General features: G+C 39.4%; 1 protein-coding gene across 1 annotated transcript in view; it reads right to left on the reverse strand.

Annotated features, from left to right (window-relative positions):
• The window catches only part of NELFB (negative elongation factor complex member B), a 42,728-nt gene extending 25,806 nt beyond the window's left edge, over nt 1-16,922 (reverse strand). The window contains exon 1 of the mRNA XM_053696212.1: nt 16,742-16,922. Coding sequence (XP_053552187.1) covers nt 16,742-16,843 — 102 coding nt within the window. The 5' untranslated portion in view covers nt 16,844-16,922. The remainder of the gene's footprint in view (nt 1-16,741) is intronic.
• Nucleotides 16,923-17,535: the final 613 nt, after the last annotated feature.

Below are 17,535 nucleotides of genomic sequence, written 5' to 3' on the forward strand. Positions count from 1 at the left end.
TCGTTTGTTTAGGATCTTCAAATCCAAAATTGGTCTGAACGTTCCCTCTTTTTTGGGAACTACGAACAGATTGGAATAAAATCCCATTCCTTGTTCCTTTATTGGAACTGGGTGTATCACTCCCATCTTTAACAGGTCTTCTACACAATGTAAGAATGCCTGTCTCTTTATTTGGTTTGAGGATAAGTGAGACTTGTGGAACCTTCCCCTTGGGGGTAGTTCCTTGAATTCCAGGAGATAACCTTGAGAAACTATTTCTAGCGCCCAAGGATCCTGAACATCTCTTGCCCAAGCCTGAGCAAAGAGAGAGAGTCTGCCCCCCACCAGATCCGGTCCCGGATCGGGGGCTACTCCTTCATGCTGTTTTGTTAGCAGTGGCAGGCTTCTTGGCCTGCTTACCCTTGTTCCAGCCTTGCATTGGTTTCCAGGCTGGTTTGGGTTGTGAGGCATTACCCTCTTGCTTAGAGGATGCAGAATTAGAGGCTGGTCCGTTTCTGCGAAAGGGACGAAAATTAGGCTTATTTTTAGCCTTAAAAGACCTATCCTGTGGAAGGGCGTGGCCCTTTCCCCCAGTGATGTCTGAAATAATCTCTTTCAAATCAGGTCCAAATAAAGTTTTACCTTTGAAAGGGATGTTAAGCAATTTTGTCTTGGATGACACATCCGCTGACCAAGACTTTAGCCAAAGCGCTCTGCGCGCCACGATAGCAAACCCTGAATTTTTCGCCGCTAATCTGGCTAATTGCAAAGCGGCATCTAAAATAAAAGAGTTAGCCAGTTTAAGTGCGTGAACTCTGTCCATAACCTCCTCATATGGAGTTTCTCTACTGAGCGACTTTTCTAGTTCCTCGAACCAGAACCACGCTGCCGTAGTGACAGGAACAATGCATGAAATTGGTTGTAGAAGGTAGCCTTGCTGTACAAAAATCTTTTTAAGCAAACCTTCCAATTTTTTATCCATAGGATCTTTGAAAGCACAACTATCTTCGATAGGAATAGTAGTGCGTTTGTTTAGAGTAGAAACTGCCCCCTCGACCTTGGGGACTGTCTGCCATAAGTCCTTTCTGGGGTCGACCATAGGAAATAATTTCTTAAATATAGGGGGGGGAACAAAAGGTATGCCGGGCTTTTCCCACTCCTTATTTACTATGTCCGCCACCCGCTTGGGTATAGGAAAAGCGTCAGGGGGCACCGGAACCTCTAGGAACCTGTCCATCTTGCATAATTTCTCTGGAATGACCAAATTGTCACAATCATCCAGAGTAGATAACACCTCCTTAAGCAGTGTGCGGAGATGTTCTAATTTAAATTTAAATGTCACAACATCAGGTTCAGCTTGATGAGAAATTTTTCCTGAATCTGAAATTTCTCCATCAGACAAAACCTCCCTCATTGCCCCTTCAGATTGGTGTGAGGGTATGACAGAACAATTATCATCAGCGCCCTCTTGCTCTTCAGTGTTTAAAACAGAGCAATCGCGCTTTCTCTGATAAGTAGGCATTTTGGATAAAAGATTTGCTATGGAGTTATCCATTACAGCCGTTAATTGTTGCATGGTAATAAGTATTGGCGCACTAGATGTACTAGGGGCCTCCTGCATGGGCAAAACTGGTGTAGACACAGTAGGAGATGATGTAGTATCATGTTTACTCCCCTCATTTGAGGAATCATCTTGGGCAATATCATTATCTGTGGCAGTACTGTCGTTACTTTGTTTGGACGCTATGGCACAATTATCACATACATTTAAATGGGGAGACACATTGGCTTTCATACATATAGAACATAGCTTATCTGAAGGTACAGACATGTTAAACAGGCTTAAACTTGTCAACAAAGCACAAAAAACGTTTTAAAATAAAACCGTTACTGTCACTTTAAATTTCAAACAGAAAACACTTTATTACTGAATATGTGAAAAAGTATGAAGGAATCGTTCAAAAATTACCAAAATTTCACCACAGTGTCTTAAAGCCTTAAAAGTATTGCACACCAAATTTCAGAGCTTTAACCCTTAAAATAACGGAACCGGAGCCGTTTTTAAATTTAACCCCTATACAGTCCCAGCTATAGTCTTTGCTAAGACCCAACCAAGCCCTGAGGGGAATACGATACCAAATGACGCCTTCTAGAAGCTTTTTCAGAGATTTTTAGATCCTCACACATGCATCTGCATGCCCTGCTCTCAAAAAACAACTGCGCATTAATGGCGCGAAAATGAGGCTCAGTCTATAACTAGAAAGGCCCCCTGACTGAAAAAGGTGTCCAACACAGTGCCTGCCGTTTTATAAGCGTTCCCCAAGATTATAAATGCCAATTGTTAGCCTAAATCTGAATAATATGCCCAAATAAAGCAATCGATTTAGCCCATAAAAATGTCTACCAGTTTTTTAGCCCATATTAAGCCCTTTATTCTGTTTGTTTGACTAAGAAAATGGCTTACCGGTCCCCATGAGGGGAAATGACAGCCTTCCAGCATTACACAGTCTTGTTAGAAATATGGCTAGTCATACCTTAAGCAGAAAAGTGTGCTAACTGTTTCCCCCAACTGAAGTTACTTCATCTCAACAGTCCTATGTGGAAACAGCAATCGATTTTAGTTACTGTCTGCTAAAATCATCTTCCTCTTACAAACAGAAATCTTCATCCTTTTCTGTTTCAGAGTAAATAGTACATACCAGCACTATTTTAAAATAACAAACACTTGATAGAAGAATAAAAACTACATTTAAACACCAAAAAACTCTTAACCATCTCCGTGGAGATGTTGCCTGTGCAACGGCAAAGAGAATGACTGGGGTGGGCGGAGCCTAGGAGGGACTATATGGCCAGCTTTGCTGGGACTCTTTGCCATTTCCTGTTGGGGAAGAGATATCCCCACAAGTAAGGATGACGCCGTGGACCGGACACACCAATGTTGGAGAAATTTGAGTTACCTGTACCTTTAAGAGTACAAGACAACATCAACTACCCTTAAAGGGACACTGAACCCAATTTTTTTCTTTCGTGATTCTGAGAGAGAAACTTTCTAATTTACGCCTATTATCAAATTTTCTTCATTCTCTTGGTATCTTTATTTGAAATGCAGGAATTAAGTTTAGATGCCGGACCATTTTTGGTGAACAACCTGGATTGTTCTTGCTGATTGGTGGATAAATTCACCCACCAATAAAAAAAAAAGTGCTGTCCAGAGTCCTGAACAAAAAAAAACAAAAATAAAAAGCTTAGATGCCTTCTTTTTCAAATAAATAGCAAGAGAACGAAGAAAAATTGATAATAGGAGGAAATTAAAATTGAATGCTCTATCTGAATCACGAAAGAAAAAATTTGGGTTCAGTGTCCCTTTAAGCATTTTTTTAAGAACAATCTCAGGTCTCTACAGGAAAACAGAGCTTTGTTTTTTGCTACACGCATGCTGCAAATAGAGTTGCCAGCTGTGCTTCATAAAAATACTGGATGACCTATAGGTGACTGGACACGGGGTCACACAATGTCCCAACAAAAGCTCAACGTTATGCCTTAGCCTTGATCCCACCACACATTTTTCACAACTAAGCAGTCATTTTATCCCCTTGGTTGCCAGTAACACATGTATGTTGTAGTGATGTGACCCCCTTGGCTGCCAGAAATAAACACCCAGCAATGACTGAACACCCTCATGGTTGCCTGTAACACATATAATAGAAAATGCACAGTGTAACTTCTTTTTAAACCATATTTTTAATGCATTTAGCTGACACGGGTCTTTAAAGTGTCCAGTATTTTTGAACAGATTTTACTGGACACCCTATTTGTATTGTTCAGATAAACTATAATCAATATACAATTGACACAGACATTAAGGCGTCTAAATTTGGGGAATCTACTATTAAATAATGACAGACCTAGCACCTGTAGTTTCTTAGCTACACTGCACAATTACATATGCTAATTAGTATGGCTCGTAACCCCAGAGGTAATCACTTGACATGATCCTGAGGCTCAGCCATAGCTCTATAGATATTACCAGACCAAAGCAGTTCATGGCATTTTAATAATCTATTCCCAACATATAAGCACTGGAAACTCAGGATTTATAATGGGAGTTTTGTTAGAACTTAAACAGTAAACACCTTGTAATTTTTGTTACCGTCCTACAGAATTACATGTCAGCCAAGTGTAAACATTTGTTTATAACAATGAAATCCTGTTTACTGCAATTGGTTTTCAAAAGAAAAATTGCACTCAACAATCGCCTTATTTGGAGGAGCCAAATAAGTTTGAGTCAGCAGACAACAAGGCTAATCATTGCCATTAAGTTAGTATAAAGTGATTTGTTTTGCAGTTGGTATTTATCTATTAAAGCCCATTAGAAAAATATTTGATGTAGAGTTAGCTCTGAAAAGTCAGCAGGATGCAGTTCCAACTCAATGTACAAATATTAGAGCTAAATTACATAAAAAAGGGTCAGAATAAAAGATGAGTATATGACAAAGTTTTATTATGCATAAACAAACATCTTATGTTAAAGCTATACTAACAACATAACTTAAAAGGACAGTAAAGTAAAAACTAAACTTTCATGATTCAGATAGAGCATGCAATTTTAAACAACTTTCCAATTTACTTTTATCATCAAATTTGCTTTGTTCTCTTGGTGGTATTTTTGAAAAGCTAAACCTAGCTAGGCTCAAACTGATTTCTAAACAGTTGAAAACCGCCTCCTAGCTCAGAGCATTTTGAAAGTTTTTCACAGTTAGACTGTGCTAGTTCACATGTGTCATATAGATAACATTGTGCTCACTCCCGTGAAGTTATTTAGGAGTCTTCACTGATTGACTACACTGCATGTCTGTCAAAGGCACTTAGATAAGGAGGCTGTCTGCAAAGACTTAGATACAAGGTAATCACAGAGGTAAAAAGTATATTAATATAACTGTGTTGGTTATACAAAAACGGGGAATGGGTAATAAAGGGATTATCTATCTTTTTAAATAAGAACATTTTTGGTGTAGACTGTCCCTTTAAGGCTAAACTGACAGTCATGGTATTGTTATGCCTGGTTGTCATGGTGACAGCCTTAATGGAGAGGCTTATGTGATGCAGCAGTTACGTCACAAAACCAACTGACAACACAAAGCCATCACCCTCATAACTGCTGCTCACTTTACTAGAGTTGCCAGACTGATCCTGCCGAGCTTCAGTAATAACTGACATGTAAATATTAGTTATCTAATATTTTTATTTCACAGCTAGCACATTACAATACAGCTACTGCTTTACAACCACAGCTCTGTATATGTGCTGGTATGAAGAACAGTGACTACCTCCAACACAATGCAAATGGCATCCAGTGGGAGCTGCAAGTATGAACACCAATTACTACAGGTAGTGTAACCATGATCACCCCAACTCAGTAACTGAATAATACTTAGTCACATTTATTTATATATATATATATATATTTTAAAATAATATAGATACAGGACATAATAGCTTAAACTTTGTAGCTTCCTATGGGCACCAGTACGCTGAGACAAAACATAGCATACAAACTGTACATAATGATCAATATGATCTTCAAACCTGTATTTAAAAATACATAGAAATTTCAATAAATATTTTAATTTTTAAAATAATTATTTTAAACATATTATAGCCTTATAAGTATTATAGCCACAACTGTAGGACACACCAATGCCTTTCTGTGCTTCCTCTACATATCTTTATAAAACTTGCAGCTTTCAGTAAATCATATTTTAAGGATGGTAAGAATTACTGCATCATTAGTCTGCAAATGCTCTAAAGCAAGGACTTCTAGTAAAGGCCTAGAATATAAACCCCACGGCATGGGTCTGCAATTTATACGCTGCAAACACACTAGTGCTGGGACCATCATTAAACTGGCCAGCAGTATACGCCCTAATGGCAGATGTCCTCACGTTGCAAACTCACTGGTGCTGGGACCCTCATTAAACACTGTACTGTAAGATGCAGCATAGGATGCAGCTGTTTGTTCTACTTGACCCAGATGAAGAAAAGTAAAGGGGCGATCTGAGATAAATTCAGATCATACTGATGCGCATCTGGCCAGCAGTATACGCCCTAATGGCAGATGTACTCACGCTGCAAACTCACTGGTGCTGGGACCCTCATTAAACACTGTACTGTAAGGTGCAGCATCTGATGCAGCTGTTTGTTCTGCTTGACCCGGATGAAGAAAAGACAGCTGGCAATCTGAAAAAAATTCAAATCAGACTGATGCGCATCTGGCCTGCAGTATTCGCGCTAATGGCAGATGTCCTTCAAGGATTTTTATATTACTAAACTGTAAGTATCTAAGGTAAGATTTTCTAGGTTAACAAGTTTGTAAGCTCTTTCAGCAAGACATCTTATTACCACACTAGATTGTAAATACAGGTCCTGCTCCAAGAGCCTAGACATGTACAGTGAGGTCAGATCATTTCTCACATTTCTGTTGCACTTTTCCTGTACTGTCCCATTTCATAAAAATATTTAGCTTTAATTTTGTTCAGTATGTTTAAAACTTTCTCTAATTTTCAAGGCTTATTACAAATAATCCTGTAACACTAGAACTTGAATCATAAAACCAACAATAAAGCATAATTACACTTAAACTGCTATAACTTAAATAAACTGATATTAAATCAAATGAAATGGCTTAAAACCACTCTCACTGCACACATCTGTATAATGTAATAATGTTAAGGATCTTGACGAAGAGAATACAATGATATGATTAATATGTCTGCACTTATATCCTCAATGCAATGCCTTGATGTAGGGACACCAATAATACTACTAGGTTATAAGCACCTTGCAAGTTGTTTACAATTTTGTCTGAGAACTGCAGCACCCTGGAACAAGGACTACCATGTCTGTAACACTAAACTTGAATGTCTACAGTCACCGTGGGACAAGTATTACTGTTGGATTTGTGAAGCAGAGAGTCCTAGAGAAGCACAAGATTTGATGGGATGGTCCTGTATTTTATACCTCAGATTAGAGACTGGAAAAAAAAATACTGCATTATAAGGTACAGTGTGTCATGCACGTATCTTCTTGCATTGGGTGAAAAATCCTTACAAGATGTGCATAGACTGATTCATATCTGGCAAGCGGTATAACGAAGACTGGAATACTCTATGGCAGTGGCAGGAAGATTGAAGATTTCAGAGGGACTAGTGTTATGTCACATGCTAAGTGCTTTCTCTACACTGTAAGTACCCAGAGGTAAGTTCTATTTAAACACAAGATTGTAAGCTCTTTGACCAAAGCACTGAAACACTAAATTGTAAGCTCCTTGGAACAGGGTCTCACACCCATGGAAATCCTTTAGAGCAGGGACTCCCATTGTACCAAATAAATGTATTGTTGTTAATAGAGTGAGATAAACCCTCCATTTAATTTAGTTCAGCAAGGAATAAATATACAATGGATAGAATATACAAATTATTCCACAGAGTGTATTACTAATTCAAAATGCATTTTTAATATGGCACCCCTTATGCTTCTGTCAGTTTAAACCAGTAGTGTAGCAAACTGTGAAGTGCATGAGGCTTAAATAACACAGCATCAACCATAGGCAGCCTGTTTCGCTACTTTGGGACTCTTTCTCACTCAAGACATTATGGTTGATGCTGATGTCCTTGAGCATTCCACTCTTTGCTATAAGGCTGCCCATTATATTGAAATGGATTTTGAATTATAAGTGTTGCGATTTTGCACAGATAAGTATATTTGTTTTTTGCTAAGATTAATACAATGGAGGGATGAGCCCCAAACGGGCCAAACCGGCTGTCTATGGTTGGTGCTGATGTTCTGCTCAAGCATTCATTTCACCCTTTGTAAGTGAGGTTACAAAAATGAATGTAATCATCAGCAAAACTGGCATATAGCCGTAAACCTAAAATCAATGCTCGAGTCCAATAACATAGCACCTACATCATACTGAAGAGCCCCAAAGAGGGCGAAACAACCTGCCTATAGTGGAAAAAACACTTTACATTTGTAGTATTACAATATATTATTCCCCTTCAAGACACCAGTCTTTTTGTATAGGGTTTGTATGTAAGCAGAACTACTATAGAATAATAAGGCTTCCCATATATCATACGATTCAAGATTTTGCCTGATTTCTCAGTGCCACTGACATATTAAAAGGGTTCCTACCTAAAACTATTAAATGGTCACATGTTCTGCACATATCAACAATAAATATGTTTATTTATATATGGGGACACAAAGAATATCTATTAATGATAGCAGCAACTGGATCACTCGAAAACCCCTAGCAGTTATGCCCATGCTTATTTCAGTGCAGGCCTCCATTTCCCAAGTTGCCTACTTACCACTTTTGTCAGTGCCATAATGGTCTAGCTATCTATAATAGGACCACTACTTGGATAAACAGACAAGCCTCCCATAGAAAATGTAACCCACACTGTATAAATGTAAATTTTAAAATCCTCACATTTTCATATACGACGTAAAAAACAACAAAAAACTAGCTCATCATACTGTAAAAAACCTAGTAAAGAATGCTTAATTACAGTAATCTTCTTGCATTGGATGAAAAATCCTTACAAAATGTGCATAGACTGATTCATATCTGGTAAGCAGTATAACGAAGACTGGAATACTCTATGGAAGTGGCAGGAAGATTGAAGATTTCAGAGGGACTAGTGTAATGTCACATGCTAAGTGCTTTCTCTACACTCTGATTACCTAGAGGTAAGTTCTCCTTAAACACAAGATTGTAAGCTCTGTGAGCAATGCACTGTAACACTAGATTGCAAGCTCCTTGGAACAGGGTCTGCACTTACACCCATGGAAATCTTTTAGGGCAGGGACTCCCATTGTACCAAATAAATGTATTGTTGTTAATAGAGTGAGACACTATTCTCAACACCTCACTCCAGGTCCGCTGTCTTGGAGTCAGACTAGACTCAGAGGTTACATTCAACCCACATATACAAGCACTTACAAAATCCTGCCGTTCACACCTAAGCAAGATTTCCAGAATTCGTCCCTTCCTTACTCAAAAAACTACAAAAATACTTATTCATTCACTCATTTTGTCACGCTTTAATTATTGCAATCTGCTCCTAAATGGCCTTCCAAAACACCGCCTCTCCTCCCTCCAATCCAAAATACAGCCTCTCCTCCCTCCAATCTATTATGAATGCTTCTGCTAGACTCATCCACCTAAGTCGCCAATCTACATCAGTTGCTCCGCTCTGCCAGTCTCTACACTGGCTCCCCATACACTCCAAAATACAATTTAAAGTATTAACCGTAACTTACAAACTCCCAAGTATATTTCCTTTTATCGTAAAATATTCCCCATCCCGTCCTCTTTGATCAACCTCTGACCTACGTCTCTCCACTCTTGTTATCTCTACGTCCCACTCCCGCCTCCAAGACTTCGAACGTGCTGCTCCTGTCCTCTGGAACTCTCTACCCGCTCCATAAGACTGTCTCCAACCTTGTATAGCTCCGAGACGCTCCTTGAAAACCCACCTACTCAGAGAGGCGTACCACCATTTCACCGCCAAATGCGATCAAATTAAAAAAAAATTGTTACATTTTTCACAATTTTAGGTTTCTCACTGAAATTATTTACAAACAGCTTGTGCAATTATGGCACAAATGGTTGTAAATGCTTCTCTGGGATCCCCTTTGTTCAGAAATAGCTGACATATATGGCTTTGGCGTCGATTTTTAGAAATTAGAAGGCTGCTAAATGCCGCTGTGCACCACACGTGTTTTATGCCCAGCAGTGAAGGGGTTAATTAGGTAGCTTGTAGGGAGCTTGCAGGGTTAATTTTAGCTTTAGTGTAGAGATCAGCCTCCCACCTGACACATCCCACCCCCTGATCCCTCCCAAACAGCTCTCTTCCCTCCCCCACCCCACAATTGTCCCGCCATCTTAAGTACTAGCAGAAAGTCTGCCAGTACTAAAATAAAAGTTGTTGTTATTTAAAAAAGAAAACATATTGTGCAGTGTTGGATCCCCTCATATAGATCTCTAACCCTCCCCCTCTACCTATTTTCCGCCATCTTTCTGCCAGTATCCAGTTTGCCCCCAAAAAATGTGTGTATTTTTTTTTTTTTAATTAAAAATAAGCTGCCCCCCATCCTAGATCACTTGCCCAACATTCCAGATGTGCCGGAAAATTGTGCTTCACAAAAAAAAAAAAATTCATAGATTGTGATTTGATGCTCGTACACGCGCCCCCTCCCGTCCCCCGGGCAGCTTCCACCGACTGAAGCTAACAATGGAGATACCGGAACAGGATGCCGGCCCTGCAACACCTTGAAAGCGGTTGGAAGCGATCAGGATCGCTTCCAACGCTTGATACCCCTGAGGATGTACAGGGTACTTCCTTGGTCACTAACTGACTTTTTTTGTAGGACGCACCCTGTACGTCGTTGGTCATTAAGGGGTTAAATGTATGTAAATATTTATGTGTGTGTACATATGTAGTTATATGTGTATATATGTATGTAGACATATAAACATATATACATTTGTATTGTATACATATAATTGGAAATTAGCAACAAAATATAAGCAATATCTATATCTTGGCCCATACCCTGGGTAATATTTACCAGTGAGACCCCCTCTCACGAGGGGCGTGGACAGAGCTATCCGCTCTCCTTATTTACCATAAAAAGCATAGAGAGACACCACCCCTTCCTCCTCCTAGAGATGCCCAGCCAAAACAGGTGAACCAAACAAAGGGAGGGAGCCTGGTAAGTATTACACAGGGTATGAGCCAAGATATAGAAATTGCTTATATTTTTTTGTTAATTTCCAATTATCTTGGCCCCCCTGGTAAAACTTACCAGTGAGAGAATATAGAGCAATAATAAAAGAAAGGGTGGGAAATAAATGCACAATACACAAAAATACTGCAGAAAAATAGAAATATTTTATTCCTTAATAACAGAAGATAATATTTTACGGCCAAATTTGGCAGCAGCTGACTGACGAACATCTAGTTTATAATTTGAAATAAAAAAAGTTATATGATTTCCAAACTGCGGCTTGACAGATTTCTTCAGAAGCGTCAGCTTGAGGTATCCAAGAAGTTGATACAGCCCTCGTGGAATGAGCCTTAAGCCCTTCAGGTACCTGTTCCCCTTTTTTCTTTATAGGCTTTTGAAATAGTCTGCACAATTCAGCGAGAGATTGTCGTTCGTGATGGAGCTTGACCTTGACGAGGACCTTTAGGAACAATAAATAACCTTTCAGTCTTACGGATATCTTGAGTCCTTGAGACATAAATATGAAGACATCGGGCCACATCCAAACGATACAATGGTTTAGTTTGAGAATCTGAGTTTTTAGGGCAAAAAGGAGGAAGAATAATATCATTGTGTTGATGAAAGTCGGATACCACCTTAGGAAGGAATTTAGGAACAATAAGAAGTACTACCTTGTCTTGATGAAATATAATAATAGAGTCAGTGACAGACAAAGCTTGAAGTTCAGATACTCTATGGGCCAATGTGATGGAAACTAGAAAAATGGTCTTCAAGGTAAGAAACCATAAGGAAACTTCACGCAAGGGTTCAAAGGGAGATTCCAGAAGAGAGTCCAAAACCAAAGGCAGGTCCCAGGATATAAGTCATGTTTTGACAGCAGGACGGATATGGGCCAAAGCTTGAAAGAATTAAGTTATCAGAGGGTCCTGAGCCCACCTAATACCAGATATTGCAGAAATTTGAACTTTAAGATTTCTAGCACTGAGGCCTTAAAGAAAACCATCGTGAAGGAAATCCAGCAGATGAAATAACTTGATTGTTGCTGTAGAGATATAATGTGAAATCATCCATGATGAGAAGATGTCCCAGATAGGACAGTATGTTCTAGATGTAGTTCCTTTTTTAGCTTGAAGAAGTGTCTGAATGACAGGAGCTGAAACTCTTAATTGTTGTAATCTTGAGACTTCAGCAATCAGGCCGTTAACCTGAATTGGTGTGGATTCCGATGAACCACTGGTCCTTGGTTCAGCATGTCCCAAGATACTGGAATATGCCATGAAGGTTGAATTGCTTGAATTGTTTGAGTACCAGAGGAAACCAGGGCCTGCAATGCCAGAAGGGAAGGATGACAATGAAGGTAGCTGATTCCTGCAGAATTCTTTTCAACAATCTCGGAATGAGAGGAATTGGAGGGAAGACAAATATGAGGTTGTATGACCAATTGTGGAGAAAGGCATCCACTCCTAATGCAAGAGGTGTTTGATAATTTTTGGAACCTAATTCAATGCAGAGGCCATGAGATTGATCTCTGCTAATCCCCAGAGGCTGATTATCCTCTGAAACAACCACCTGCTCAGCTGCCATTCGGTTGGAGAAATTCGACTTCTGAAGTAGTCTGCCTTGACATTCTCTATCCCCGGGACAAAGACTGCAGAGAGGGACTGAATGTGGCGTTGTGCCCATCTGAAGATTGGTGAAACCTCCTTCAATGCATTTAAGCTTCTTGTACCTCCTTGGAACCGGAGATAAGCTGCCGCTGTCCTGTTGTCGGTTAGGATATTTACCGCTTTCCCTTCCAACAGTTGCTGAAATGCAAGGAGAGCCAAAAACACTGCCTTGATCTCCAGAAGGTTTGATGGAAAAGATTGATGTTGTTTCTCCCACGTTCCTTGGGCATATCTGTCTTGGCAATGTGCTCCGCCATCCAGTCTTGCTGGCATCTGTTTGCACAATGATCCAATTTGGCTCCTGAAGAAGTCCCCTGGATTGGTTTTTGGACTGTGACTACCAGTGAAGAGATATTCTCAGGCTCACAGGTATTCTGACATGCTAGGACAGTCCCCTGTTTCTGTTGAATTCTTGTAAGAAGTGCGTTTGAAATGGGCGCATTCTCCATCTGGCCCATCTCACTATATGGATTACTGAGGACATGTGACCAAGGAGTTTCATCAATTGGTGAGCCGTGAGGTATTTGACATGGCAGAACAGCTGGAAATATTTTATAAGAAATTTGATTTGAACATCTGGAAGAGATACAATCTATTTTTGTGTATTGAAGTATGCTCCTAGAAACACTAGCCTTTGACAGTGTTGAAGCTGGCACTTTTGAAAATGTATGTTCCGACCGTTATCCTGAAGGAAGTCGAGAAGGATAGATCTGTGGGCAAATGCTTGTTCTGAACTTGCTAGGAGAAGAATATTGTCTAGATAATGGATTATGAATTATCATTTGACACGTAGTTCTGCTATAAGAGAGACTAACACATTTGTAAAAACCCTTGGAGCAGTAGATATTACGAAAAGAAGAGCTGAAAATTGAAAATGGCAGTCTCCGACCGTGAAACAGAGGAACTTTCTGTGCTGTTCTGCAATAGAAATATGGAAGTATGTATCTTTGAGATCTAGAGAAAGCAGGTAGGCTTTTGGTGGGATAAGACTGATAACTGACAGAACAGACTCCATCTTGAAATGCTGAACCTTGAGAAAGGTGTTGAGGACTCGAAGATCCAGAACCGGTCTCCAGGAACCACCATTCTTTTTTACCAGAAAAAGAGGTGAATAAAATCCTTTGTCGTGATCTTGAATTGGTATCTGTTGAATGACACTGTTGCACATGAGATTGCTGACGAACTCGAGAATGGCCTTTAGTATAACAGGATCCTTGGTGAGTGGAGTTTTTACTAAGCAAGGAAGACTTGGTTTTCTCCGGAACTCTAGATGATATCTGTCTTGAAGAATCCCCATAACCCATTAATCTGATATACTGGATGCCCAGACCTCTCTGAAATTGTGTAATCTTCCTCCCAGAGGAAAGATCTGGGACGACCCACCATCATTGTTTTTTAGCCTGAAAGGAAGGACAGGACTTACCATGTCCCCTACCTCTAAACTGAAAGGTAGATCTTCCATCTTGATGCTGAAAGAACTCCCTTCTAGAGGAAACTTTGAAATTTTGATGCAGATTACGCTGCCTGTGGATAAAAGAGGATCCCTTTTGGCTTCTGGAAGCTGTGGGAGAAAAGGACTCTTACGTCCTGTTCTCTTTGATATTAAAGTTTCCAATTGCTTACCGAACAGCATATCTCCCTCAAAAGGAAGATTCAATAAATTCAACTTGGGTCAGCTTCCAAATGTCCCAGCCACAGGGCCCTTCTAACAAGGTTAGCAGTAGTCATAGACTTTGCATTAAGTTCCAAAATATTAGCAGCAGCTGATATGCAGAAAGAAGTAACCATATTAAAATCTGCAAGAAAAGATGTAACATTTTCATTATCTTGAAAAGAATGAGACAGACCACACTTCAGAAGCTTTCAGAGTTGAAAGTAAAGCAAGCAGAGGATGACATAAGGCCCCTTGTTGAAGATAAAGTCTCTTTAAATTGTGTTCCATTTTTTTATCCATGATCTCTTTAAATAATCCTGCATCATCTATAGGGAAAATCTTCTTTTTTTAAAGTCTAGCAATATCAGCGTCTTGGGAGTAGAAACAAATTGGTTATGCAAAGATTTTTCCAAAGGTATATTTGTATATATTTTATCAGGAACTCCACACTGTTTATCTGGTTTATAAAAAAACATTTAAGTAAATAAACTTCAGATTATCAGAAACAGGAAAGAACTAATTTGGTGCAGAATTTGGTTCAAACCAATCAGATGGTACTTGAGACAGTTCATTTTCAATGCCCAGGGAACTGTTAATCCCTTTAATAAACTCATAAATATTTGCAGTGTCAAACACCATAAGGAAGTCAGATTCTAAATCTTCACCATCAGAGGCACAACCATGGTTTTGCAAGTTATCCAAAGAACCCTCAGGTGAGTGAGAAAAGCTTCCACCATAAATCTGGCCAATACACACTTTACAAAGCCATAAATAAATAATATATACTATACAACATTAAAAAATACATACAGATATAGAATACGTCAGACACCAAGATGTCAGATCGCAAACAAGTGTGGGATAATACCGGTATCTTCATAGGGATAGAAGCAACGCTGCAGTTCAAAACCACGCCAAGACTTTAAAGGATTTGTGCGTGCGCACGAAAACGACTGCCCTTAAACGCAGCCCCTGTGACGTCCCTAAACGATGACGTCACAGTAACATGGCGACCCCCACAAGGAAACGGTAAGGAACGGTTATTCCTACCGCCTATCAAGTGACCACGGCCACAGCAACAAATGGCGCTGACAGCTGGAAAGATTACCAGCTCATAAACTGGCAACAAGTAAGCCCAGGAAAAACATAACTTTTCTTAGCCCAAAAGGAGGAAAAAACAGAGAGCGACTCCTAGCCCTTGTCCACCTAACAGGCTGGACAGAACTAGGAAGAGGAAGGGGTGGTGTCTCTCTAGGCTTTTTATGGTAAATGAGGGGAGTGGATAGCTCTGTCCATGCCCCTCGGGAGAGGGGGTCTCACTGGTATTACCAGGGGTGGCCAAGATATATACGTGCATTGGAGTCCTTTGAAGAAAACAGTAGATGAAAAAATTTAAAACATATTTATGCAATATTCATATTTAATAAAGTGTTTAACTGTATTTATTGTAAATATCTCACATTTCAATGTTCTGCACAAAGGGGAATATGTTCAATGTATTTTGAAATAGATATATATATATATACACACACACACTCGTAGCAAAGATGTGCACTCTCACTTTAATGCAACTAGCAGGGTGCTAGTGAAACACTATATGAAGAAATGAAAGAACTTGCACTCACTGGACTTTTTAGTGTTAAATTTTACTTATCAAATATGTGACGTTTCGAGGATAATGTATCCCCTTCCTCAGACAGCACAGCAGATATATTTAAATATCTATTTAAGAATAAATAGAACATATTAAGCTTTGTGCAGAACATTCGATTATGAAATATGCAATATTACCTTTTTATGTTATGTTTTTAAAAAACCACGATCGTGTTTATGAGACATGTGGGTGCTAGAAGTTACGAACATGAGAAAGCAAACTTTTAACTTTCAACTCGTAATACGAGAGCAAATCCCGAGCGCAAAAAATAACTTCTAGAAGTTTTAATGCTTGAACGTGAGTGCAAACTACTGCACCACTCAATCTAATACATAGCTGGTATTTGTATGCAAATGATAAACAAATCTCCATCCCCCCAGATATTCACAGGACAGTCACGATTTTAGGGGTCTGTCCCCGGGAAGAGTCCCGTCTGTCCCGCATTGCCCACTATCCCTCGGGCTTCTCCGCCTTGATTTTGGTTCAGCACCTGGGTAGTGCTACATTTAGCCACCAATCAGCTAGCACCACCCAAATGTGGTCTCGGTTCCTAAGCTTACATTCCTGCTTTTATAAACAAAGATACCAAGAGAACAAAGAAAAATTGATACTAGGAGTAAATTAGAAAGTTGCATGCTCTATCTGAAACATGAAAAAAAAAAATTGGGTTTAGTATCTCTTTAAGCCCACTCCCCAGACCCTATCCCTGCTCCTGCCCACAAAATACCACACTTTTGCTGAGTGGAAGGGAGGGTAATGTTAACCCCTTTTGTTGGGAGGTATGTAATCTCACACGCACAAATTAACTACCTACCTGCTATTACAGGACTAACCCTTCCCCTAGTAGAATAACACACAAACATTAATCCCCAGGCAAGCTATGTTATAACAAGTGTGTGTATAATAAATATGTATAATATAAGCACGTGTGTGTGTGTATGTATATACAACTATTTCTGCACATATATATATATAAAACTCTTTCTGCACCTGGAATTGCTCTATGGCTTTTAGAGGTTCAGTGCAGTTAGTAAGGGTCTCCTTGAGATCTTCCCCATTAGACACACCGAGCTCCGGTAATCCGGCGAACATCCTGCCGCAAGAAACTAAAAATAACCGGCAAACAACCCCCAGTAAAGCACTTGCCAACAGGAATCGAACTTTCTGTTCAGTTGAGCAGGTTTCACTGACAAACAACTTCCGGTTCTACACTAATCTATGCTCCCGGAGCGCTGCTCCCTTGCAAGTTAGTTCCGAGCGCACTGGTTACCATAGTAACACGTAACAGCCTACCTAGATCTGGTTGCTATAGCAAAGCCATTTAACTGTAATAAAGTATTTATTACAGCTTCCATAAATGATAACATTAATTTAAAACAATAGTAAATTATGCAAATAACAATAATTGTTGTTATATTTAAAAAATAAAAGGTTTTGTTATGATGAAAGTGTGTTGAAATCATTTTTTAAAATAAATTATTACTTTTAATCAGTCCTAGCTGCATTAGTTTCTGAGTAATGTTGCACAACTTTATATGCAAATTGCACAACTTTATATGCAAATGTATGCTAATAAGTACAGTCAGTCATTTTTATTTTTTTCAAGAAATGTGGTGCTCCTAACCATAACTCTGGTCCCTAACCCTAGTATGTAACCTCCCTAACCACCCTGATCCCTAACTCTAGCACTAACCCTACCTCTAAGCCTTGTCTTAACCTAAATCCTTACCCCTCATCCAATCCCTAACTCTAAACCCTAACAGATTCTAACCATCCCAAATCCT

The sequence above is a fragment of the Bombina bombina genome, chromosome 12, assembly GCF_027579735.1.
Source record: "Bombina bombina isolate aBomBom1 chromosome 12, aBomBom1.pri, whole genome shotgun sequence".
NCBI lineage: Eukaryota > Metazoa > Chordata > Amphibia > Anura > Bombinatoridae > Bombina > Bombina bombina.